Source organism: Pollicipes pollicipes, unplaced genomic scaffold (genome assembly GCF_011947565.3).
Source record: "Pollicipes pollicipes isolate AB1234 unplaced genomic scaffold, Ppol_2.1 Scaffold_5724;HRSCAF=6776_pilon_pilon_pilon, whole genome shotgun sequence".
Classification (NCBI taxonomy): domain Eukaryota; kingdom Metazoa; phylum Arthropoda; class Thecostraca; order Pollicipedomorpha; family Pollicipedidae; genus Pollicipes; species Pollicipes pollicipes.
In genome coordinates, this window is record NW_023596746.1 from 17432214 (window position 1) to 17458507 (window position 26294).

General features: G+C 52.6%; 1 protein-coding gene across 1 annotated transcript; it reads left to right on the forward strand.

Annotated features, from left to right (window-relative positions):
• Nucleotides 1-246: 246 nt before the first annotated feature.
• On the forward strand, nt 247-22694 carry LOC119102746 (serine/threonine-protein phosphatase 2A activator). The gene is made up of 9 exons (XM_037226204.1): nt 247-286; nt 630-677; nt 2357-2439; nt 5561-5764; nt 6047-6264; nt 12695-12920; nt 13542-13766; nt 14040-14115; nt 22651-22694. The coding sequence occupies exons 2-9, from the start codon at nt 662-664 to the stop codon at nt 22692-22694; spliced, it is 1092 nt and encodes a 363-aa protein (XP_037082099.1). The 5' UTR covers nt 247-286; nt 630-661.
• Nucleotides 22695-26294: the final 3600 nt, after the last annotated feature.

Genomic DNA, 26294 nt, shown 5'->3' on the forward strand with positions numbered 1-26294 from the left:
CACCTAGGTTGGTGGTGCAACACCTGTGCAAAATGACTTGTGATATAAAGCTAAGGCGCTGAGCTCCAAAAGTACACCTGGCGTACAAGAGAACAGACGTTTTGCCTAACGCTGAAAGTGTTTCAGCCGTCTGTTCCTTCTCGATCTGCCGAAAGGCTGCCTCTGAAAAAGACCTTTTCCTATGGGCTTACAATGTTGTGGTTTGTCGAGGCGCTCCGCGGCAACGTCACGGTGGGGGTTCTCAGATAAACTATGAGCTTTGCATACGCCCGCGGTTGATTGCTCGGTGAAAGCATTGTGTGATCATGTAGGATATGTAGTGCCGGCTTCCCTTGCGTTTGTTATTGTCAAGTTAATGAAATAATATTATTTTGTTATTTTGTGGTTTTAACGATTCATACGGCTGTGGACCTGCGAGTGATTACGTATTTCCCAGAGCTCTTCACACTTTCCGCGTTTAAATGCGCGACGCCCATTGCGAAGTCGCTCGTGTTGTTCATGCGTAAACCCACCTTGCGTAGGGCGACTGCGGTACGTGCCTCTAAGTGCCTGTTGCGTTAACATTATTTACTTGATATTCTATCAGCCTCGTGACATGGCAGTGATATTGTATGCTACATTGTGCACAGAAACAGCAAACTGAAAGCTTCCAGACTCTGCGATGGCTATTAATTGTGGTAAGTGCAAGTTGGGGTAGGTTAATACAAAGCTGCATTGTGGGTTACATGTGCTATCTTAGTCCATTGCAGGTGATCAACATGATTCTTTTCAGCTCTGTATGTCAAACTGAGGAGTAATTGCTAATTTTCACTTTTCATCAGGCTTTTACTCTTATGTATTGCTGTGAAAATGTAGCCTCCATATGGAAGTTAAGAATCATACAAAAAGAGGTAATCCTGCTCCAGGTCAGATTTTATCTTTGAATAACACTGTAATATCACACCCTCGAGACATACTATTCTGCACTGCAACAGGCCACAACTGGAGATAGGGTACCAAAAGGATTTAAGTCAATGGTGAGATATAACATGATTTAATCAGCTTCTGTCAAATTGCTGGACCCAAACTCCCACATATCCTGCTTGTAAATGACACAACTGGGAAATACATCAGTCACTTAATCATCTTCTGTCACCATGAGAACTAGGATATCACAGTTTGGTTCATAACTAAAACATCAGGGAATAAAATGTTCAGCATGTGTAAAAAGCATGATAGATGACGCCTGCACCACAAACACCAAAATGCATAGAGCTGTTCCAGACTCCTGGAATGTTAATGCCAAAACAACTAAACATACATTCATGTGCCCTCACATGAGGCCTTTCATCTTCAGATCATTAGAAACATTGTTGCTTTCTTCTTTGGCATTGTGTGCTTTGGCTTCAGCTGTGATGATATGCCCTTACTTTTCTGTGATCTTGAATTACTGGTTTGGGATATGTTGTGGTGGTGTTGTCCACAAAGTTGTGAGCTTGTTTTATGCAAGCCATTTTGGCAGTCCTGTCACCCAAATGTAACAGAACTGTAACAAGGCGTGAGCCTGCCGGGGACACTGGACTGAAAGGTGAAAACCAGTCAGTCATTTTTAAGACCAGTTGTACCTGATGACAGCCAGAGAAGAAAGGAACTCTGATATGTTTTGAGCACACAAGCAAGACAGTAACAATAGTCTGAAGGACATGCTAACCACAGTGCCATGGCCTCATCTCAATAAATAAGTCTTTATTTCTCTCATTTTAGGTTTTAGTAAACTTGGAAATGATTTTGGCCTTGCAAATCAATGCCCTGCATAGGCCCAAATTCAGCTTCTGCCTTGTAATTTTAAACTGATGGCTTTGGCTTTGGCTTTGTGTTTCCTAAGTTTGGGGCCTTTGTTTTCAGCTTCAGCTTTGTATGTTCAAAGTTCAAAGCTGCTGACATGGCCTTGGTTATCTAAAGTTTGTAGCCACCTGTCATGTGCTCAGCTTTATGGTTTCAAAAAAGCCAACCCATTGAGTTTGGGGCTTCGGCTTCGCAGTTCTGAACTTCGAAGCGACGGACTTCGCCTCGACGTCGGTCATTGTGCTGGCCGCATATTCGGCCTCAAAGTCAAAAGCCTGGTTTTGTCCCTATGCCGGGCAGACATTCAGTAGGCTCCAGGAATGTGTAGTTAGCGACATATGCAGAACTCGCTGTAGGGATTTACACAGTGTTCCAGTCACAACTTAGCGAAACTACATTTCTGATTCGGTATATTGGTCCCAAGGCCCAAACTAACTGCTCACAACCTAGATAGCAAAACTACATGTCTGATTCGGCATATTGGTCCCAAGGCCCAAACTAATCATATTTACTCTGTGTTTCTGATTTTCAGACACTCATGAATTCAAAATTCCTCAAAAAGAAGTGAAAACACAAAGTGACCTGAAGAAATGGGCTGAGTCGGAAGCGTTTCAGGTGAGTTGTGTGTGCTGCTCACAGTAGAAGTGCATGCGATTTGTTATTGAGGTGTACTGACGTGCACCAACTGTAATAGTCTTCTACCGTCAAATACTGCACAGTTGCAGCTGAGGCTAGAGTCTGTGTGATGTATCGCCGGATATAACTGATCGCGTAGGGCATTCTAGGTCGATACGGCAAACATATTAAAGCTGGGTTTGCTTAAGATATGTGCATGGAACAGCGCCCGTGCATCATGTATGCAGAAAGATGGAGTATTGTAATATAATCAAATATAGTGACCATATTTGATTTGTAATGACAGGATCTGTCATATCCACTCAGAACGAAAAGGGATAAGCAAGAGGGCGTGCTGGGCCCAGAAAATGGATGTCAGGACTATTTCCTCTCCACCTCTGGAAAAAGTTATCTTTAAATTATGATGGGCGAAAACCGGGTCCCTGTCTCGGTCACGTTTGCCACTGTAATCACAAGCCAGCACCTTGCGACTCGGAGAAGAACAGACAATGCCACTGGCATAGTGCGAATCTATGCGTGCGGCTGCGCACGTGCACTCAAGCTAGACTACGAGTAAGGCGGATTCGGAGCGTTTTTAAGCAACGCTTGATCTGGGCAGTCCGACCAGGCTACGGCGGGAAATCACCTTTACTGTGTAGGCCAGTGTATCGTCTAAAATAGCTCTTCCTCTCGGACCCATGGCCCTTAAAGGGAGTGTTCCACATTTATTTGGGGTTTTTGAACCGAAATAGTCATCTTGGAGACCTTTTGGTACTGTTCATAAACCTGCCCTTCTTCAGCCCTAAGCCCCTCTAGTTTCTGAGCTACACGCTCGCGAACAGGGGAAAGATATGTTTGGGAGGGCATTTCAAGTCGCCTTGGCATTTATGACATAATAACGTCATCCAAATCCTGCCGTTCCGTGAGCCGCGCGGCGATCAAGGCCAAGAAAATTTTTTGTCGAGGCATTCGTATATGACGCTTGTGAGAGCGGTTTCCAGATATAACAACCGTCAATTGGCTCTCCATCACTGTTATGTCAGGCACGATGGCGTACTCAAACCATAACCCACTGAGGAGTATTACTAAAAAGAGAATTGTGCTGGCTAGAGCAGTCTTTTCCACTTAGAAAATATACCAATAGTTTTAAGTGAGCTGGTTTCATCATATCTGATGCTTGCTTCAGTCTCTTCAACTGCGAAACACTCCCTTTGATCTTTTGGGGAGCGACGTACGTTGCGTTTCGTCTAAATCGATTTTAAATGCAACATGTTGGCGTTTAGCAGTCGCCCGGGTGTCCCCCCGAATGCCCTTCGCTTTCGGAGAGGGGAGGGGGGGGGCGGGCAATTTGAACCCCAGACATCTGGAAAACTAGGATAGCTAGAGACACCGAATTTACGGAGAAGGTTGGCCTGTGCCTGAATTCACTTGCGTCTAAATTTGCTGTCCCTAGGTTAGTACCTTTGGGTCCAAATATGTCAAACAATGTCAAACTTGAGATTGGTGTTTTAAGATGCCCCCAGACCCCGTCATGCGACCGCCGTGAAATAAGATGCCCGTTCCAACCAAAAGGTCAGTGAGGTCCCTGACCTTTTTTGACCTTTGTGGGGTCAGCGTGAGTAAATACATACGGTGTTGCTGTTATTTTGCCATTCGTTCAAATGGCAGGGATTACGCTCGGCGTTCCTAAAAACAAAGCGTTGGCCCGGGTCATTTTAGGCCAGAGTACATGGTACATGTCTGTTGCGGTCTGTCATGAATAGATTTGGAATGAGTACCAGAAACTGCCAAAAAAACCAAGCCCTCGAGTAAAACAGCAGGTTAGTTTTGACTTCGTTCTGACCCTTATACCTGACCCTAGGTCAATGAAATTGGCTATTATTATAAATTCAGTTGGGTTGTTGCCTGAAAACTATATCAGATATGTACGGCTTTGCCTAACATTCCGTTATTGCTTCACATCGAACGATTCGCTGGGAATGCCCTTCGCTGACAGCCATGGCCTGACTGATCTGCCACAGGTCTGTAATCTTGCAAGGGACATCTAGTTTTTACATAAAAAGATCAGCTGTTCAGTTCTCTACGGCTATTTAAGTTTTAGTGGAGGTACGCCGCGCCGTCCGGGAATCAGTTTGGAAAAGCCTTTTGGAGGGTCAATTTGACCCCACCCGAGCGCATGTTAAGCCAAGTGAGATGAAAACGTGAAAAGGACACTGGCGTCAAGCCTCATGCACGATGACCAATGTCCACCTAGGAGATCTGCGTATTCACAATACGTTGGATACTGTTGCTCAAAACGTGGGCGCCTGAAATTTCTCACTTTCTTCCATGCAAAATGCCGAGCTAGTTCACCGACCTGCCGCTGATCATGTATTGGCATTTAAGGAAGTGTGCTAAGTCATAGCTTATTGCTTCTTGTAACTAACGTACTGAGTGATTTGGCCAAAATGTGTGTGTGTATGACTCGAAAACTTTTTTGCCGAGCTCACTACGGCAATCGCTTTAATGCTATGGCTATGCATGACTCAGTGAGGCAAAAACTGCGTTTGTCCCATCTACTCGTAGTCAGTGGTCCGTCCTACGCAAGTCATGGTGCCTCCACTGCTACCAGGAGATGCCGTTTTAGTCCCCATTTCCCGTCATAACTGGGTATACCTGGGATGCCATAAGGACTACATGACTGATGATCGTGCAACCAGCTGTAACTCATGTGCCGGTGGCGGAGGCTACTGTACTGCCAGATGCTGGCTCTGTGTGCTCAGTTCGACGACGAAGGCTACTGCACTGCCAGGTGCTGGCTATGTGTGCTCAGTTCGACGACAGAGACTCCTGCACTGCCAGGTGCCGGCTCTGTGTGCCCAGTTCGACGACAGAGACTCCTGCACTGCCAGGTGCTGGCTCTGTGTGCTCAGTTCGACGACAGAGGCTCGTGCACTGCCAGGTGTTGTCTCTGTGTGCTCAGTTCGACGACGTAGACTCCTGCACTGCCAGGTGCTGGCGCTGTGTGCTCAGCTCGACGACGGAGACTACTGCACTGCCAGGTGTCGGCTCGGTGTGCTCAGTTTCGCAGCCAGCCCCTTTGCCCCCGTGAGTCCCAACCGTGATGCGCCACCTGTCACAGGACTTGATGGGCCTGCTTCTGGCCGTGAACACGGCGGTGCAGGGCCTGAAGATGCCGCCGCCTAGTTCGGGCAGCGAGGCCATCCAGCGGCTGAAGCGGTTGCTGGACACCATGTCAGCCTGGGCGGATGAGATCGCGCCCGTCCAGCAGCCGCAGCGCTTCGGCAACAAAGCCTTCCGGACGTACTTTCAGAGGCTGGAGGAGGTATGTGATCGACCAGACGCGGCTGGGAGCGCAGGGTCCACGAATAAGGCTTCAATCCAAGACGCTGGCCTATTCCTAGCCGCTGTCGCCAGTTATAACACTTTTTTGGTTCGATACATCTGTGGTGTCGATCGTCCTGCGAGTGACCGGTGTCCTGCGTGCAGCAGCGAGGGTCGTTCTGTGGGCGACCGGTGTCCCGCGTGCGGTAGCGAGGGTCGTCGTCACCCCAGCGTGCAGCAGCGAGGGTCGTCCTGTGGGTGACCGGTGTCCCTCGTGCGGCAGCGAGCCGAGTCTCTGCTGCGGGAGGCGCTGCCGGATCGTCTGCACCGCGCCGTGCCCGAGCTGGCCGTCTATCTCACCGAGTCGGTCGGTAACGCCACCCGCATCGACTACGGCACCGGTCATGAGCTCGCCTTCGTCATGCTGCTCTGCGCCCTCTTCAAGGTGGAGGCGCTGGCCGAGGCGGATCTGGCCGACGCGGGACTGGTACTGTTCGCCCGGTGAGACGCCCGCTGCTGGGTTGGTGCTGTTTGCCCGGTGAAGCGTCTTGTGCTGGGTTAGTGTTGTTTGCCCGGTGAAGCGTCCGGTGCTGGGTTGGTGCTGTTTGACCGGTGAGGCGTCCGGTGCTGGGTTGGTGCTGTTTGCCCGGTGAGGCGTCCGGTGCCGGATTGGTGCTGTTTGACCGGTGAGGCGTCCGGTGCTGGGTTAGTGTTTTTTGCCCGGTGAGACGCCCGCTGCTGGGTTGGTGCTGTTTTCCCGGTGAAGCGTCTTGTGCTGGGCTAGTGTTGTTTGCCCGGTGATGCGCCCGCTGCTGGGTTGGTGCTGTTTTCCCGGTGAAGCGTCTTGTGCTGGGCTAGTGTTGTTTGCCCGGTGATGCGCCCGCTGCTGGGTTGGTGTTGTTTGCCCGGTGATGCGCCCGCTGCTGGGTTGGTGCTGTTTTCCTGGTGGAGCGTCCGGTGCTAGGTTGAGGCTACTCGCGCTGTGTAGGACTCAGTGCCAGGAGAGTGGTAGCGCGCTGTGGTTCATGCTGTGACCAGGAATGTACGAATGGAGCTGCCAACCAACCAACCAACCAGTGAGGGTTTGCAGCGCCTGACTGAAACAGACTCTGGCGGTTTGTTTCTGTCGCTAAAAACGGCTCGCAGAAACTACTGGTGGTAAATACAGGCAGGGGCATGAACATTTACATACAGAAGAAAAGGTGGTGAGCGTGTTGAGATTAATCAAGTAACTGCAGTGGAATAGCCTGTGTATTATGTGTGAAGCATTTGTGTTATTATTGTGCCTACATTCAGAACACTGCAGAACGGATATGTAAGTAATGTTTTCCTCAGTGGAGGGGAAATGTCAAATTTTCTCCCAAATCCTGATAATTTTTACCAAGTTTCTTCCCACATCTGATGCAAAACTCTTGGCTGAAGGTGGAGCGGCGATACGATGCCACTGGCCTTCTCTTGCGACTTTCCTGCTTTGGCATCCGCAAGGATAACTGGCAGAAGCTGCTCGTTGTATATTTTTTTTCAAAAGATGTCTGAAGTAGGTTGCTCTTACATAAATGAAGGGAGTTCAGTTAAAATCCTGAAAAGTGTCTTGACATGTGACAGATTGCCTGGACCTTGTAACAGAATCCATCAGTGCGAAATCCACTCGTAGAGTGAGCCAATGCATTTCATAAAAACGACATGATTATATCATATGGTATCAGACCTGATGGTACTGGGTATTTGTGCATTATTTATAGCGGTATTCCGTAAGGAACTCCTAAAAAAGAGCATGAGAAAATGATGTACAGTGTATTTTTGAGAAAACCCCAATCTTCGGTGCAATTTCATAATCAGACAAATGAAAACAGCAAACCATCTGGCAACCTAGGCTAGTCCTCTAGATAACTATTGACCAACTGACCTACTCCGGACCTATCAATCTTTGAAATTTCAAATAGTTGTGAAAAGATGCACGCCAAAATTCTGACTGCATAAACGTGTTAACAAAGGCAGCAATGCAGCGCATTGGTGTCTCAGAGTGGCCCGCTGTGGGATCACACGAGCCATAGTAGATATTGCAGTATCAGTGCCCTGCCGCTGGTCTTTTGGCTGGGTAACAAAACAGTGTCGCTGCAGTATGCCAAATTATAAAGATGAATGTCCTGGTTTTCGCAGTTTCTGCGAGCTTCTGCCGGTTTAAGGAAGGTGACAGTGCAAGTTGCTCAGTGCATATGCGAGGAACGTTATCCAGGTAGATAAGACAATGGAAACATATATTATATTTTTCGTACAGATATAAGATATGCATATGATATATATATATATATATATATATATATATATATATATATATATATATATGTACATATATATCATGCTTACTAATATTGTTGGTACATATATTTGCTGCCTCAAAGAAAGGGCACGTGAACCCGCCTTTTCTTACTTGTGACAACTCTGGCGTGGAGCGATCGTCGACAGAGTTCCACGCTGTGATGTGTTGGGGGAGACAACGATTGACCGTACGTCTGTTATTAGGCCCACCTGGTGGCTAGTTTCGAAGTGTGGATTGTGGGGAAAGTCGGTAGGCGTCCGGTAATTACCAACTACTGTTTGACGAACAGTCTGCAGCTAGCAAGACTACATGAGCCATTTGTTTTTAGTAATAGAGCTACCCCAACCCAAAATCAGGGGCGCTGGAACTCTATATGCTTCATGCCATGTATAAAGTGCTTATCATATAGTATTCGTGTGGATCAGTTTGACTATCAGTGATCGTATATCATGCATACAATATCAGTGATGAGATGCATCATATGGACTATATGATGCGTCTGATTACTGATATTGTCGATAAAAATAATATTTATTGCCTTAAAGAAAGAGCACGTGACCCCTGCTTTTCCCCCACCTGTGACAAGTCTGGCGTGGCGGGATCGCGGACGTAGGGTTCCGCGTTGTGATGCGCTGGGAGGGAGCGATTGACGGCACGTTGGTTATCGGGGCCACCTGGTGGCTAGTTTTGAAGTGTGGATGGTGAGCACAGTCGATAGGCGGCGAGTAATAGCCAACTACTGTTTGACGAAGAGCCTGTAGCTAGCAAGACCAGCTTAACCATTTGTTTGTAGTTATGGAGCTACCCCAGCACAAAATCAGGGATGTTAGAACTCCAGTCTAGCAACGCGCCTACCCAAGGCAACACCAAGGGGCTTAGTTTGCCAGCAACGTCTACAGACAGGTGCACCAGACACGAATGATTCGTTGATCATATTTTTCCTGACCTTGAGCACAACTTGGCGATCGAGGTGGCAGTGTTTGCGTGACGTCCTTATGACGGCATGCATGCATCGGTTACATTGAAGTGATAGGCCCAGGTTTGCCGGCGTTAAGCTCGAATACGAGACGTTTTTAAGTATTAAAAGGGGCATGTGTGAACTGCACTGAATGATTTTGAAAACGTTTATCTCAGTTTGAAACCCTTAGTTTCCCCTTGGACGGGTTGAAACACCTTTGCTGACACATCTTCGACGCATGTTGGCACATCTTCGAGACAGGCAACCATATCTTCGTTGACACATCTTCGAGGCAGGTTGACACGTTGGCACATCTTAAAGGAATGTGATAGCTTTGTTGGCTCCTCTCCAAGGCAGGTTGACAAATCCTTTTGGCAAATGTTGACTCTTCTCCGAGGCAGGCTGACACATTTTTCTGGCACATCTTCGAGCCAGGTTGACAGTTTTTCTGCACCGCAGGGTCGTTTTTCTGCGTACAAAAGTTGGTGTTGCAAACTGGGTGACATTGCGTTCCCACCGCACTTCGCTCCACTCGCTGGTCCGCTACAGAAAGGCAATGGTCCCTAGGCTCAGATGTTTGTCATGTCTGCTTCACGGTGACCCTTTTGCTTCCAACGTCGTCACGGGATTGGGCACGTATTCTGTTGTGCAAGTAAACTTCTATACAAAAACCCCAGCACCCGAAGGAGCGGAACACGACGTCGGGATGTACTGTGACGCTTCGTGATGATCACCTATTCTTGCAAATGACACTACCCTTCGTATCTTTATGATGACCCATGTATGTTATTCATTTATCGTTGAGAACAAATTTCGCGGAGGTGAGATCAGGCTGGTATTTTCACATATTAACATGCATGATAAGTTTGCATATTGCTTCTGGAGATGTGTCGTATAACTATTATAAATATATTGTGAGATGGTGATTATTTTCTCGGAAGCAGACTGTGGCGTTAAGCCTCCCTTTTTGAAATTCTTAACCTTCTCCAGCGTCCATTTTTATACTTTTACGTCCCACGATTGCCATCTTTTGTAAAGAAAAAAGCATTACAAAACACTTGTGTTGCCAAGCCACTCGCCCCGCACCACCCCCTGGGACAATCTTTCCCAAGTTCAATGACGATGTGTTCATTTCAATGTGGCGAACGTGCCATGCCCGCAGTTAGTCTGGTTTTGCACCCATAATTCACTCATGTGGACCCCTTACTCAGTATTTCTGAGCTGGTGTTACTGCCGCCACTTCGTCCCCCGGCGTCACAGGTTTTCCGCCGATTGCAGTGAGGATGCCAAACATGCATTGTATATAATCTCTGGCTATGACCCGTATCTATGGGCGTTAGGTGAACCTAAATACTATTTTCTATGTGTACGTGGTTGTGGAAAAATTATCTTCACCCCACCATCGGTATGTAAAATAGGTGGAATGTCGCGCCATGTTCTCAGCAGAATGCGTTGGTTGAAACACTGCGGGATGTGCGACGCATCATTGATGCGGTCTTTGGTCTGCAGATACACACCTGGGTGTGCTCTTTGCCCCCTGTGTTTGGAACAGGCACGTTTGGTTCCCGAAAAAAATATAGCCTATAACATAGCACTCTTAACTCTGGCAGATGCATGGTCTTTGACAATAAAAATGTTATTTGTTCGAAGTTTGCGAAGCCTTGTGGCTAATTAGACAGGGCTAGGAGGTTACAGGAACTTAGGCAATAAATACCCATAGTCCTCTTGCTATCCTGGAACAGCGTTGTCACCACCCATGCTGCTTGAACTCACTATGCTGCTATCTGAGAGTGCAATTTCAGTCAGTTTGGATTTACGGGGATCGAAATGTTTTCATGATCTTCGCGCTGGAATCAGCAAACTACGCATCTGCCGGCAACCGAGCTTGGGCTCCTTAGGCTATGTTGCCGCTCGCTGCGTTACTGAAGCGTCGCCGTCTCAAGACTGTCTGGCATGTCATAATGCCAAAAGCTGTGTGTGTCGTCATTGCGAGCTGTTCTCAGCGCCTTCAGCGGGCACGCAGAGCCGATGTCGGGACTGGCCCGTGGTAGTGTCGGACACTACACGGCATGCCCGCTGGAGAACACAGAGCGCGATAGATGGCCGTGTTGTGCAACCACCGTACCGCCGGCGGCGGCCCGTTGCACCAGAGTTCAGTGTGTAAACAACGTATCGGCCAGTTACCACTAGGGTCCCCTGTAACACTCATCTTCGCCCACGTCCCGCCACGCGCCGATGTGGGGCACCCCCACGCCGCCCCGCGTCTCCCGCGGTTCCGAGCCCGTTCCACTGCCGCGCGCCGGGGAGCCCCGACGTCCACAGTCGGCCGTGGTGGCGGGCCGGGCCCGCGTGTAGCCGGCAGATGCGATAGCGGCGAGCCGGCCATCTGGCGCCGCGTCGGGCCCTGCGTCCGCTGGCCGCGCCGTCTCTCACAAAACACGTCATCTTCCACAGACGCGCGCGCCGGCGCGTTCCAGTGGTGTGAGTTCTGGAGCGCGGCCGTACGTTTTGCAGTGGGCGTGGGGGGGGGGGGGGCTTGTATCAAGGTCTGTTAACTCGAGTGGCAATGAGATCAGGACGTCGGAAGCGCAGCTTGTAGCCTGTGTGGACACCGACACCGCTGTGAAGTGGTGTACTAACAGCGCTGAGGAATCAGAATCCTGTCATGCAATTTCGTGCCACGGCGTGCTGGATAAAAGTATCTGCTTGTCGGATCAGTGTTCCGGTTTAGATGGGAGATCAATAGGATCAGGGCCCAGGTAATTGCGTCAGCTGCCCTTACCACCGCACCTTGCAGCTGACAGGTCGGAGGACCCTTCCTGTGCTGACATAGCCAGCTGAGGGAAATGCCTGCAGCGTTGCGCAGCATAACGTTCTGCCCAGCGCATTGGGCGGTGATGGCGCTGTAGTGGCGATGGCGCCGTCCCCGCTGCTGTGGTTGCGATGGCGCCGTCCCTGTTGCTCTGGTTGCGATAGCGCCGTCCCCGCTGCTGTGGTTGCGATGGGGCCGTCCCCGCGGCTGTGGTTGCGATGGCGCCGTCCCCGCCGCTGTAGTGGTGATGGCGCCGTCCCCGCTGCTGTAGTGGCGATGGCGCCGTCCCCGCTGCTGTGGTTGCGATAGCGCCGTCCCCGCTGCTGTGGTTGCGACAGCGCCGTCCCCGCTGCTGTGGTTGCGATGGCGCCGTCCCCGCTGCTGTGGTTGTGATGGCGCCGTCCCCGTCGCTGTAGTGGTGATGGCGCCGTCCCCGCTGCTGTGGTTGAGATGGCGCCGTCCCCGCTGCTGTGGTTGCGATGTTACCGTTCCCGTTGGGGTACGGCCACCCCATGCTGTGCGCTGAGAAGGGAGGTGATTCACTACGTCGTAGTGGGGCGGGTGTCCGCCGCCCGTGTCGTCCGTGGCGCGGGCGGCACGGGCGGCGGGGCTGGTGGTGGCTGGCCAGTGAGGTATGGGGCTGAGGTCGCTCAGCCTCGAGCGTCCGCTGCGCTGGAGCTGTCCGTCAGGTCATGCTGAGGATGCCGTGCCGCTGGCCGGCTCTGTGTTTTGACGGGCCACGGACGGCCGCCCCGGCTGAGCGTCTGGCGGTCTCCGCCAGCGCCGAGTCCGGCGGAGAGCGCCGCCGTGACATCGGCCGGCCGGCCCGTCTGTGCGCCAGGTACCTGCGGCTGGCGCAGCAGCTCCAGCAGCGCTACCGCATGGAGCCGGCCGGCAGCCAGGGCGTCTGGAGCCTGGACGACCATCAGTTCGTGCCGTTCATCTGGGGCAGCGCTCAGCTGATCGGCCACCCCCGCGTCACGCCCAAGGCCATCGCCAGCGAGGATATGGCGCTCGCGCTCGCAAAAGACTACCTGCTCTTTGCCGGCGTGGAGTACATCCTAAAGGTGCGGACCTCCGCGCGTTGTGGACGGCGCGCTCTCTGTTCTCTCAGGTTGTCAGGCCTCGCTCTGCCATCTTAGGCTTCTGTTGATGCGGTCACGTTGTGCAGCGACGTTCAGGATTGCTGTCGGCCGTTTTCGAATCACGTGTCCTCGTCTGTGCTCTCCGGCGGAGGTCCGTGTCCCGCGTCGGGTATGCCGGCGCCGTTTGCCCTGCTGCTGGACCCTTTGCGCCTGTTGGGCGCAGAATGGCCCCGGTGCCGACGCGCCCTTAAACACCAAATCACCACCTTTGCGTCCGTCCGCGTTTTGCAAAGCTGTGTTCCTGCCCGTGTTCTGTCGCTCAGCTCCTTGTCCTGCTGTGCCCGTTTCCTGTGCTATTGTGCTGTGCAGTGCCGTGTTAGTGGTCTGCTGACCTGCCCTTGTTCCGCTGTGGAGTGCTGTCGTGGCCCGGACGGTACACTATTGTGTTGCCCCGTGCGCCTGATCTGCTTCCGTGCCTGTGTTCTCCCGGACGGCGGTCCGTGTGCCTGGCCGTGATCTGCCACAGAGTCCCGCGTTGTTTAGCCGCGGTTTTTCCGGCGGAGTGCCGCGTACCAGCCCGTGACGTGCCCGCGCCCCGGCCAGGTGAAGACGGGGCCATTCGCGGAGCACAGCAATCAGCTGTGGAACATCAGCGCCGTGCCGCACTGGACCAAGGTCAACTCGGGCCTGCTCAAGATGTACCGCGGCGAGGTGCTCTGTAAACACCCGGTCATCCAGCACTGCCGGTTCGGCTCGATCCTGAGCATCGCGCCGGCCGCCGAGCGGCCGCACGAGCTCATCATTCCGCCGGCAGTGGCCGGGCTCGGCGTGGGGGCCGCCGCGCCGGGCCCACCGGGCCGGCGGGCGCCCGCTGCCTCCGCGCCGCCCGCTCGAGCCGCCATGGGCCCGCCGCCGCCGCCAGCGGTGGCGTCGCCCCTGCCGGCGGACGCCTCGAGCGCGCGGTGACGGGCGGAGACGCCGCCAGCCGCCGGCCGGACGAGGACCAGGACCGGGCCGGCAGACACACACCTCGCCGAGGACAAGTGCGCAGCGGGCGGCGCTGGCCGTGTCGCCGGCGCCCGGCGACCGTCTGACTCACAGTGTGACGTGGCTATCGACGTCACGCTCGGCCAGGGGTCGATGTCTGGCGGCCCGCGCACGCGGCTCGGCCAGATACGTGTGTTGACGTCCCCGGACGTCGGAGGCGCGACCGGCTGGTGGGAGCGGCGGGCGCCAACAGACAAGGATAGCATCGTTTTGCTGGGGCGTGTTACCTACCCGCGTTTTGTCGTTGGCGTGTATGGCCATCCACGCAGCTTGGGGTGCTCGGTCCGGAGCCGGAGCGCGATGTCGCCGTCTGCCGGTCACTGACAAGCTGCCCATGCCAAAGCCTTTGTTATACGCACTGCGATGTCTCCGCGAGGCACGTGGTCCGTGGTTCGTGACCCCGATCGGAGCGTATCCTGTCAACTGTTCGCGCCCATCGTACGAGTCACGCCCGCTGCTTGTCGACAATGGGTTAGCGTCGGTTACGCGCGACGTGATCTCGCGACCGCTCGCAACAAATAGAACGCTTGCGATCGCTGACCGTAGTCTATATTAATACGACAGAATGCGGGTTAATGTACAGCATGATATTCATGGATGCGTGGGCAGTAACTGGGGCGCAAGGACGACGGCTGGTTACGACCTGGCGCCCTCGCGTCCGTTAACACCCGTTTTTTCATCTCGATGTTTTTCAATCCTGCGACGGAATCAGTTTTAGGACCCTGTTCATTTCGTGCGCTCGTCGCGCGCCTGAAATTACTGGTTGGTGGAAGCACGCGCGAGATTTAAGTTTGCGCTGATGTACGTGCGTCCCTCGTGCACGTTCAGAACCGCGACACGCAGGAGCATCATGACCGCACCTGCACCTGTAACTATCTGCATCTTGAAAGCTCTGGACCATCTAATGCGCCTTTTCTGATATACCTCTCCCCACTAACCCCTTGTTAAATATTTTCGATCGCTTTCCGTGTCAGAGTGCACCACTTCGAAATCCAAATTCAGTACTCTATCGCGTTGCCACACTGGTTGCAAACGAAATGGCCAAGTGCAAGATCAGGGCGCACATCCAGTACAGACGCTTGCAATATCTGCGACGAGGCGAGCCCATGAGCAAAACAAGCAGCTCGAGCGGCCGGTCAGTGCCGCGCCCGCCGCGTGCAGTCACCGGGCGGGGGACGGAGCCCAATTTCACGTGCGCAGCACAGGAGCACTGCCCAGAATCATGCTGGAGGAGCTAATAGTAATTATGTCGGAGATGAATTACGCCCATACTTGGTAGCAATCGTAACTGAAGAGGTGGCATATCGTTGAACAGGTCACACAAATAACAGCTGCAACTTTGATTGTGTCATGATAGGGATTAGACCCACAAAGAAAGTCTTTCTTTTTCATTTGTCCTGGAAATAAATAATGAATGCCTGTGACCTCAATAAACTACGAGCATATGAAAAATGACCATTTCGACGACTTTTCTTCTTTTCTTCTTTTGCAGTACAATTGCGTGCACAGCGTGCAACTAACCAAGGGAGTTAACGTGCCCCACGGCCATAAAGATATGCTATCAACGAGCACGCTGCCACAATGAGCATAGGTCTACCGCCCACAGGCCTGTGGGTGCTCAAGCGGAGATCAAACCGGCATGCGAGAAGACAACAGCCGGCAGGCTAGAAGAGGTCCGGTGACGCATTGCGTCGCAGCCGTCTTACACATCAGCTCGCCAACCGCTCTCCGGCAAGACCCGTGTGTGCGCGGCGTCAAGAGCCAGACGAATTGCCTTGTCTGACCGGACCCATCCCAAACAGCACGCGCAGCCCATCCCGATCAGCACGCGTGGCCCATCCCGATCGCCCATCCCGATCAGCGCACCCGACCCACCCCAATCAGCACGCGCGGCCCGTCCCGATCAGCGCGCGCGGCTCATCCTGATCAGCACGTGCGACCCATCCCGATCAGCGCGCGCGGCCCATCCCGATCAGCATGTGCGACCTATCCCGATCAGCGCGCGCGACCCATCCCGGTCAGCACGCATATCATGTCAGCCTGGTGATCTCCGCAATGTGCAGTGTCATGCGGGCGGTCCTCACGGCCGGCCCCAGACGCGCGCGGTGGCATCCGGCCAGACCCGGACGTCGGCTCGGTGTCGGCTCCCCGTCCCCGGCCAGATCAGCGCGGGTATAGGTCGTAAGGGGGCGGGGGCGATGTCTGTGTCGCTTAGTCACCAGGGGCGCTACCGGCTCAGGCCGAAACATCGCACCATTCTTTCGGTGGCCCGACTGCTAACCATGGCGGCCACCCCGTTCCACACAACAGCACATGCACCGACAAATGCAACAAAGTCGCCTTCGATCGATGCGCTGGACCATGGTTGTCCATTTTCTTGTGTCACTTAGCTGACCTGCGCCGGGCGCCGGTCCCAGCTGGCCCTGGCTGGCCCTGGCTGGGCCGGCCGGGCGCCGGCCCCAGCCCCTGGCTGGGCCGGCCGTGCGTCCCCGGTGCGCGTGCACCGGCGGCTCCTGCTGGGCCGGGTCGCCACCGCCGGCCAATCGGGACGCCGCACACCAGTGGGGTGACCGCAGCGTTGGGGGAGAGCGTATGGCCGGACGGCGCGGCCACCGGGAGAAGGGGGAGAAGCACTCCCGCCACCGCCGCTGCCGGAGATGAGATCGCTGGCGTAGAGAGAGCTCCGTGGGATGATGCCGGCCAGACATTGGTACAAAAACCGAATGTCCGATCAATGAAGCCAAGTGTACCTGAACTTAGACAGGGCCTTGCTCCCTGCGACTGCACTTCGCGTTCACCAGTGAGACCTGGCTCAGTTTCAACAATCCAGGCAGACCAGCTCTCTGTATTCGGCGCGTGTGCTGTGAAGCCACTCGGTGGCCCCATATCGAGACGGTTTGGGCGCAGTTACAAGCTGAACATAAAAGAACTCATAGTACGCTCGGTCTGCGGTCATCCGTCATGATAACCATGGGGACATCAGCAGGAATATCCGAGAAGCAGGGCTGAACATTATGCATCAGTGCATACTGCTGATCGTCGCTTGCTAGAAAGCACAACTCGCAGATCGACCCAAAGGTCATGAGCAGCTGCTTCGCGCAAATTGGAAATCAAACAACGGCTGCCGTGATGACAGCTAGAAATGAGATTATACTTACACCTACAACTACACCAGACCTGCGATCACTGCTAACTCCCCGTGTGTTCTGAACTACTGAACCCTCGCCCTGGTGGGGTTCAGTGGGGAGGTGTCGATGCGTCTCCTCCCTCCAATTGTCGTAGGGTATCTCTCAGAAATGCCTGAAATCGCGCCCCAATTAGCTTAGCCTTTTTCCAATAGGTAGCCTATGAGACATCCATTGCGCATGTTTGGACACCAGAAGAGTGTCCCTAGCTTGTTCGGTTTTAAAGCAGCGACGGTTTTTGAGGAACACGGCACGGCACATGGGACGGAGTTAGACGTAAACATCTGCTAAGAACAAATCAACAAAATTTGGCTCAGAATATTTGACCAGTTGTCCAATAGACCAAGACCTACTGTGCCACACCATTGTACTTTGAACTGAACGAGGAACAATAATCTCGTAGGAACGTTGCTGTAAAGCTGGAAAAGTGCGATATTCACGAACATTTGACCTATGACTGGCATAATATGGTTATTTATTGACCTCAAAGCATAAAAATTGGTCCCGATCGTGAGATCTCGTTGAGACCAATCCAATGACGTTTTTCGCTGAGCTTTATCTCCATTAGTTCGGAAACGCTAGGGGCCACATCGAAACCCACCACCCATCAGTCCTTGTTTGGAAAAACAGCGAATCAGGGCGCGAGGGTTAAAGTCCAGCCATTGTCGCCTGAAAGTTTTTATTCTGCTGTTTTTAGTAGAAGCCACTCAAATGCTTACGGCGATGACGATCTCCCCCTAAAAACGTCGTTTCCCGCACTCTATCGCACCATCCTCGTCATTGTGAACACCAGCCTTAACACCTGTTCAGTTCCTGATGCTGGGAAATGTCCCATCGGATTTGTCTGAATGTTTTAATGTGGTGAATCATGATAAGCTCTTTGAAAAAGCTGGTCTGCAGTCGTGTTCGCCCTCAATGATTTAAACCATTGTTGCAATTCCAAACAGAAGACAGCATTTACCTGCATGCACCTCGGACCTCTAAAAGCACGACCGCTTGAAAATGAAATAGGGATGAACATAATAAGACCCTCGGCCTGTTATCTTATAATATATTTTCAAATGACATCAGCCTCGATGCAGAATACAGCATCCATGTTGTCCACTACGGGTACGAATTATATCGTAACTGATAGAAAGCTAGAATCGACTGAACTTACAGCGAACATAGAACGAATGGTATCATCGCTGGACCAATGGGTTGGGCAACATGCCATGAAACACAATGCTAGCGAAACCCAGCTTTTCGTCATCGACGCTTAGCTAGTGTTGGGGCACGTGCCGCCTATCTGAACCCGCGAAGGAGACTACACTATTGAGGAGAGTGGCTCGGCACTTAACCTTGGGTTGACCTTCGGCCGATCGCTTCTCTTCTCGGCGCGCACTGCCAGCGTGAAGGCACGCTGTAGTCGGCTACTTGCTACCCCGTCTCATATACGGTATAGTCTCCAAAGCGAACAGAAAGGCAGAATTGTAGAGTCTGGTCAACTCCATAATTCGTTGCTGCATATTTGTGCACGGCAGTGCAAACCAGTCAAACTTGAAACAGGTTCAGCCAATTCTCAATTTTTACGCCAGCGTTTTGTCATCAGTCGGAAGTTCGACCGCATTTGCGATCTGATAAACCAAAGCCCCATCTTCAATAAGAGACGGCTGGCATATTACCACAACGTAACTTTTCCTGATAACATTATCACAATGTACCTTTTCCATAAGGTCATCACTACAGGACATTTATTAGCATTGCCCCAAATCCACTCAGCACAAGCATCGACACGACAGGAAGGCTCATTCGCCAGTCATTCGACGTCGGGGTGCCTACGGCGCATGACAGTGGCAAATGGCATTTTATATTCCGGTTCCGGTCGACTACAACCGCCTGCCGCGCTACGTGAGCGCTCGTAACCATTCATGCCTTGTTGCCACAGTTAAGCGAGAGTCCCTACACGCCATAAGGACACGAGCATGGGTTTTTAGTTGATGCACCAAGGAGGTGAGCATGCACTTTGTTAGACGACGAAGCGTGTCTGTGCCCGAAAAATATGTTAAGACTTGACAGGGCACAGTGAGGGTCAAGCATGTATTTCAGTCGTGTAGAGAATGCATGATATATTGGTATGGGTTGCAACGTGAAGACATGCAAACATACATATTTGCTGTGCAGCATCGTAACGGCCACCAGCACACGTGATCCACGTCCACATGGTCGGCCGGGACTGCCGAGTCGGCACTGGTCCTTGTCGCCATGGTGTCATGGCATTGCTACGGCAAAAACTCCTGCCGCGAGGTGTGCCGCGTCAGTAATACGCGACATCGCTTCTATCGAAAAACTTATGCAGACTTTACTGACACGCAATATTACTTCTACTGCATACATCGACATGGGTGCTACATGACAAAGTTTATGCTTCAAAAACTTATAGATATCAATACGTCAGCTGTAAAATCTTATGCAGTCTTCATTTTAGGCGGCATACTTCCGCTGCTACTCTGATATACGACAAAACTTATGCCGCAAAAACATATACCAGTATTTATTTATACAGCAGACTTGACCACATATCTTTGCTGTAGCATTAATGCCGCATTCAAGCCTTTGCAGTAGAAGTAATTCCATAATAGGCAATGGCTCTATACGTTTTCTGAGTAGAGCTAATGACGGCTAAAACTGTTCGAAGGACAAGGTTGGTCACGTAGCACTAATGTCGGATATAAGTTTTTGCAGCAGAAGTAACGCCGTTTTTAAGTAATGACTGTGTTTGCAGTAGAAGTAATCACCAGTATAAGTTTTTGCAGAATCAGTTTTGTCGCGTGGCACGTACGTCGCGTATCAGTATTGGCAGTTGAGGTAATGCAGCAGCACTCGCGTTGGCTGGAGTTTTTGCTGTAGCACTAACGCCAGGGAGCTCACCGCGCCATTCGCCGTAAGCTCGTTAGCCATCGACGAACACAGAAAAACTGAGGTACATCAGGCATGCATGTCTCCCTCTGTCTGTGGCGGCCCTTGCACATTCGATCGCGCAAAAACGGGCGTTCTCTCATGGGGCTCGGCTCCGGCCACGCCGGCTTGCACAGGTGTCTTAGTTTTCATCTACACCCCCAGGGCCACCGCCAAGCGGCCATGCTTCAGCTTAGCAACAGCGCCGCGCAGGCGTGTCCTGTCATGAATCGGGAATACCAGGCCGCACGCGCCTGGTGCGCGCGACGGCAAACTCTGCAGCAGCAGACAAGGTCACGGCGGCGCGCCGGCCAGCGCCCGGTGGTGTCTGCCCCTCCCCTCGTTCCGGTCCCGCGGCTGATGTGTCGGCTCACGAGAGACGACCGGCGGGGAGTTCTACGCGGAGGAGCGGCCGAAAGGTCGGAAGGCGTCTGAGGCGTAAGCAGTGGCGCGAGAGCATTGTCACCAATCACAGCCGCCGGCCAGTTCGGCCGACCAACTCTCTCGCGGCAACGGGTGGTGAGTCACAGCCCACCGCCTGGCGGCAGGACCCTGAAACTACCCGGCGGCCCGGCGGGGCGGTCTGGCCGGGGCGTGGGAGCGGCGAAACCTGACCGTCACCCGACGGAACAAACGTCGGCCGACCCGGCAAGCTGGCATCGTTGACCAGATGTAATGGAACGGGCGTTTTGGTAAACCGGTGTGAATGACGTCACGGTCAGGTTGCAGCAGTTTCAGCGTGAGATGATGAACGCATCGCGCCCTACACTGGTGTCACCGAACCGCCACAAGACCGTAAGGCCTGCGGCTCAGTAACTCAGGGTCAGTGGGGTACGGTGCCATATCTCGCGGTGCTTGCTTCGATTAAGTAGCTGCAACGATCCCACGCTCCAGCTGCTCGTGGATCAGACACCAGCAGCCCTTCGGAGAATGCATTGCGCTGGCGCGCGCGTTAGGACGAGAGGGACTAAACGGCCGACAAAACCTGTTGACAATCCCATGTTCTTGGCCTATGGGACTGATCGACACCATGCGTTTACAACTCGAGGCCGCTCGGGCGATAACTGATCCCGTTTAGAAGACTTGGGTCGGGTCGTAGGTCACCAAAAGCGCCCAAACCGGTAACATCAGCTTGCAGACAACCACATGCTCCGAGCCGAAGGGACCGATCATCACAAAAACATCGCCAGTCCATGTGCCTTAGTCGATATTCTTTCTCATTTCCAGCGTATGGTGACCTTGGGGACCTTGACCTAAGACTACCAAAAACGCTTGAAACCATCAAAGCTGATACGGGGCGATCTGGAGCTTTTGAGAGAACTGCGGCTTGACCCAAGAATACTTTCTTCAGGAAGTAGACAGAGTACTATCTTCAGGATAGGGGTCGACCACAGCGCATCGAATGGTCAATATCCGATGTCGATCGGTGTTATAGGGTCCGTGCATGACGCTGTCGGTTATCGACCATAGCGAATCTATTGGCGAATGTTTTTTGTCGGTTGGTCTCATAGGCTGGTAGCATAGCATTGTCTGCAAAATGGTTTCTGACAGTCTTGGACATTTTTTAGACTTAACCTGACCCAAGATCACTACCGTCCGGGATTGTCAGATTATCGACCTTGGTGCATCGTTTGATGACAATTTTGTGGCAATCGGTTCTATAGGCTCAGAGTATAGAAGTGTCCGCGGTCAATTTTGGGGGTTTCGGGCATTTTTGTGCCCTTTGACCTAACCCAATGTCGCCATCTCTGAGTGAGGATGGCATATGGACGGCTTGGAACATTGGTTGTCTGGGGTTAATCTTAGAGGCATCGAGCGTTTTCGATGAGATTTGATACGGCCAAAGGCTACCGTATTTCGCGGAGGATGGAATTTTGATTCTGACGTATCGATTGGTGACACCCATAGAGTGGTGATGTATCGATTGGTGACACTGATAGAGTGGTGACGTATCGATTGGTGACACCAATAGAGTGGTGACGCATCGGTTGGTGACACCGATAGAGTGGTGATGTCTCCATCGGCCCCAGAGGCTCGGAGCGTGGCATTGTCACCAGGCTGGTCGGCAGTTTAGTCCCTTCCCATCGCTCTGGATCAATCCTGTAGTAGTTGTGACATGAGTGGAGGACATCTGAGCAGACACCACAGCGGCCTAGAGCTGGCCTCGGGGCGGTGCGGCGGCAGCACTCACACAGCTTGAATCAACGGTGATCTGACCTTGACCATAGGCATAGGCACGGGAGCGATCTCGTCCTGGAATGGGGATTCGGGACTCGAGACCCTCCAGTTAAGAACATTTAGCACTGACCTTGTGACGATGCATGAGAAGGAACGAACCAAAACGCCTCCGAGTCTTCAACCTTCAGCAAGCTGCCGCAATCCTGCCGATGGCACGCGCATACGAAAGTAGCATGCCGGGGCAGCGGTAACTAATTGCAGCGAAGCCTTGCACTGGCTCTGAGCGCGGCCACTCGCCTTCCACCCAGAAGGCGCTCACGTGTGCCGGCCTCGCGGACGGTCTGACGGCGTACGGCGCGTTCTAGGAAGTCACCTGGGCGACTTGTTCCCCCTTCATCGCTGCCCGTAGAACCGCATCATCCTGCTGGGGTGATCCTGCGAAACGCCCGCGCTCGCCATCGCCCGTCCGTCCCGTCCCCTAGCGGCACCGACGCCGCGCCCGGGGCGCCCTTCCCCGCGCGCCCGCCGCCCAGGGCGCCGCGGCCCGATCTCGACGGCAGGCCGCCGCCCTGACGCCCCGTAAACCAGCGGCGCCCCTGCAATTACGGCTGATAAATAACAGCGGCTCGTCACCGGCCGACGCGGCCGGCTGCCTGCGCGTTCCGGCCCGCGGCGGGGGAGCGGGGACGGGGGTCAGGTGTGTGGCAGACCCGGGCTACAGGTGCGAACAGGCCGCGCTGGACCTGGAAGGGTCCCCGCACGGACGTGTCCAAACAGGCTCAGTTTAAAGGGCAGTCAGATTGTTTTCGGTGATTCAGGCGACTAGGGCTCCACCATTCCGCTGGCTGGTGAGCGAGCCCAGCTGAAAATATAGCGTCAATAGCCGATTGGCGTGCGGCGACTCGGCCTGCTGGTAATTCGTCTGTGTTTGGGTCGTGGCAGTTGCAATGCGTTTGAACGCGGGGTCTAACAAGCGGCAGGAGTCGGTGCTTGGCGGCGGCTGTGGCTCAACATGCGAACGTGTCCACGTAAGCAGAATGTTTTGTCGGACGAAATTCACGCAACCTCGTCATGAGTGTGTTGTTGTTTCTTAAAGCATTAATTGTGCGGGATCTTTGAGCAGCCCTTCTGAACCCATTATTCCACGATGTTCTACTTTGTTCGAGTTCGTGATGGAATTGCCGCTGGATTGCTTGTCAGGTGGCCCAAACGGATTGGCCAAACCACCAGCATGCTCACAGCTGAGCCCGTGCTCCAGTGTGCGTTTGACGGGGCCGGGAGCCACCACACTCAGCAGCGCAAGTCACCATCGTCAGCTGTGTCCCATCACGGCGATCCGTGCTCATTGGACCTCAGCGCTGGACGGAAGACGATGGTCTCAGGGCTCACCGACGCGGAAACATTTTAAGTCTGTTCGGAAAGCTTAACAGTTGGTTTAGTAAAACAAAGCCTCTCCCCATTTTCTGGTTTTGTCAGTCTCTTCGTTTCGTCAGGAGCTTGCCTTAACGCTGCGATGCTGCTCCAATTTTTTTTTGGGGGGGGGGGGGGCATTTCCCTGCGCGAAAAAGCAGCGCTATCAAATACGACAGCACTTGCTCATGTGTTGTAAGCATGGCTGCACTCGTAGGCAGTGTGTCAATTTTTTTGTGAATTATTGGGAGGCCGAACCGAAGACCCGACAACCTTACCCCCCCCCCCCTTTTCTTGCCGGATTTAGCCCACTTTATGTTGATTAAACGCAATATTTGTTTTAATATTTGTAAACTTTATAACAAGACTTTAGCTTAAGCAGTACAAAAGTAATGCAGGTTGGATCCAGGGAGCAGGCACTGGACATATACGTCTCTTCTGATCAGCACGTGAAGGCGCCCCATTAGAGGCCACCTCAGGGAGTCGATGGCGCTCTTCTATGGTGGTCATGGGGGGCGGCACCCATTTTGGTTGTGAGGGACGGGGACGGGGTTAGAAGGACTGAAGTCATGAAAACATGAAGGACTGAAGGCAAGAGTAGAAGAGAAGAAGACAAGAAGACAAGAGTAGACATGAAGGACTGAAGTCGTTCCCATATTCCAGAGTTTTTTTTACTTTAACCTCACAAACCACTGCGTGCCTTACGGCGCTAGGCATGTGAAGATGATCGCATCGTTTATCTGCTCAGCTGCTACGCTTTGTATCTTGTGGTGAAAGCAGCCATGACTTTTTGTTATTTTGTTATGAGCGTGGTACGAGACGCCACTAGGCAGAAAGATCAAAGAAGATAGTCGTTATTATGATCATCCTTTATCCATGTTTTTTGTAGTATTCCATCCAAAAACATGGGGACAAGCCAACATTGGGGGGGGGGCAACTCAAGATTGGGGGGGGGGGAGGGGCCAGGGCCCCCACAAAAGAATACAAATGGACACCCGTGCTCGTAGGCACTAGCATAGTGGCCATATTTGTCGCAGAAGTTTTTGCTTAAAGAGAATGTTCTACATTTTAAGACACTGAAGCAAGCAGCAAATATGGTAGATAAGCTCAGTTTTTGCTGTTCATGTACCTTTAACTGGAAAAGGCTGCTCTGGACAAAATCATCTATCTGTTAAACAAATTAACTCCTAAATACGTCATTGTTTGATTACGTCATCATGACTTGCATAACTTGCACACGAGAGCCAGTTGACGGCCGTTTCATCTGGGAATTGTGCTCAGAAACGTCAGATATGGGCGACTTGATAAGTTTTTGGGCCTTCATCGCCGCGTGGCCAATGACATTTGAACATTTGAATGACGTTATTAGGGCGTCATGGATTCCTGGGCGACCTTGAATTAGTCTCCCCGAAATACTCTACACATCTTCGCGGGCGCGTAGCTCAGAAACTAGAGGCTTTAGGCCTTAAGAAGGACAGGGATGCGGACTGCACCGAAATAGCCATCTTCAAGATAACTATTTCAGTTCAAACCTCATTCAAAAGTGGAACACTCCCTTTGAATGACACCTTCTCGCCGTTTCTCCGTTTCTTCAGACTCTGCAGTCCGGACCGCAGAGGAAGACTCAGTCACAGCCGAGGTACATTCACACTTGCCTTGGCCTACCCCGAGGCGCAGCGGCGGCTCGTTCAGTAGGCGTGGGGGCGTGTCTGACCGCAGATGGCCGGAAGAACGCTCCAGCACCGCGGCCTGCTTGGATTCGATAGTGAAGCACACCCACACGGCAGGTACAGGCCTGTCTTGATGACCTTCGCCCATCCCGATCTAACCCTGACCTTGCACATTAAACCCGTTCCCGCAGCCCAGATCGACACCACTAGCGAGGTGCGCGGCTCCTCGGTGTCAGCGTCGCGGGGAGGGCTTGACGACCGCCCACGTCACCCTCGTCCGTCGCCGGCGGGTACCGGATACCGCTGCGAACGCTGTAGTATCGCAGCCCGGGCCAGCGGCACACTGGGGCCGGGATTCGACGGTCAGCTAAGCCTGACGGTGCTCTCGCATCCGGGATGGTGTCGGTCAGGGCTGTAGTTGGACAGGGGTTAAATGTTGTTGGTCAGGGATGTAGTTGGGCAAGGGTTGAATATTGTTGGCCAGGGGTGTATGTGTGGCAGAGGAACAGCTTCGTTCTCAGTTGAAGTGGTTTCGCCCCCCGCCCCTCTCCCAACTTTGCCGTCAGGCCCACGACTTTGGAGAAGAATAGAGGTAAATCCGCAAAGAAATTGCACTTGCGTGACAATGGGCTAATCTTGCACACTTCATCAGACTCAGCCCCCCCCCCCCTCAACTGATGTTGGTTAACGTAAGTGGTGTGGTCAAGATCCGTGCAGCCTACATATATCACATGAATAGGAATGTAGAGAAACATATATATATATATATATATATATATATATATATACATATATATATATATATATATGTTGTAATTGAAAACGATCGCTGATTTTGCATTAGCAAACTTCTTGATGCATCGTTCGAGGTTTCGGGCCGTCGGCTTAACACTATCGCTAAGATTAGAGATTGTTCCGGAAGTCGTTAA

What these genes read in the sequence shown, in the direction of transcription:
- LOC119102746 (XM_037226204.1), top strand. An exon ending in CTGAGTCGGAAGCGTTTCAG is followed by an intron (nt 2,440 to 5,560) that starts GTGAGTTGTGTG and finishes CACCTGTCACAG; the next exon opens with GACTTGATGGGCCTGCTTCT. An exon ending in ACTTTCAGAGGCTGGAGGAG is followed by an intron (nt 5,765 to 6,046) that starts GTATGTGATCGA and finishes CTCGTGCGGCAG; the next exon opens with CGAGCCGAGTCTCTGCTGCG.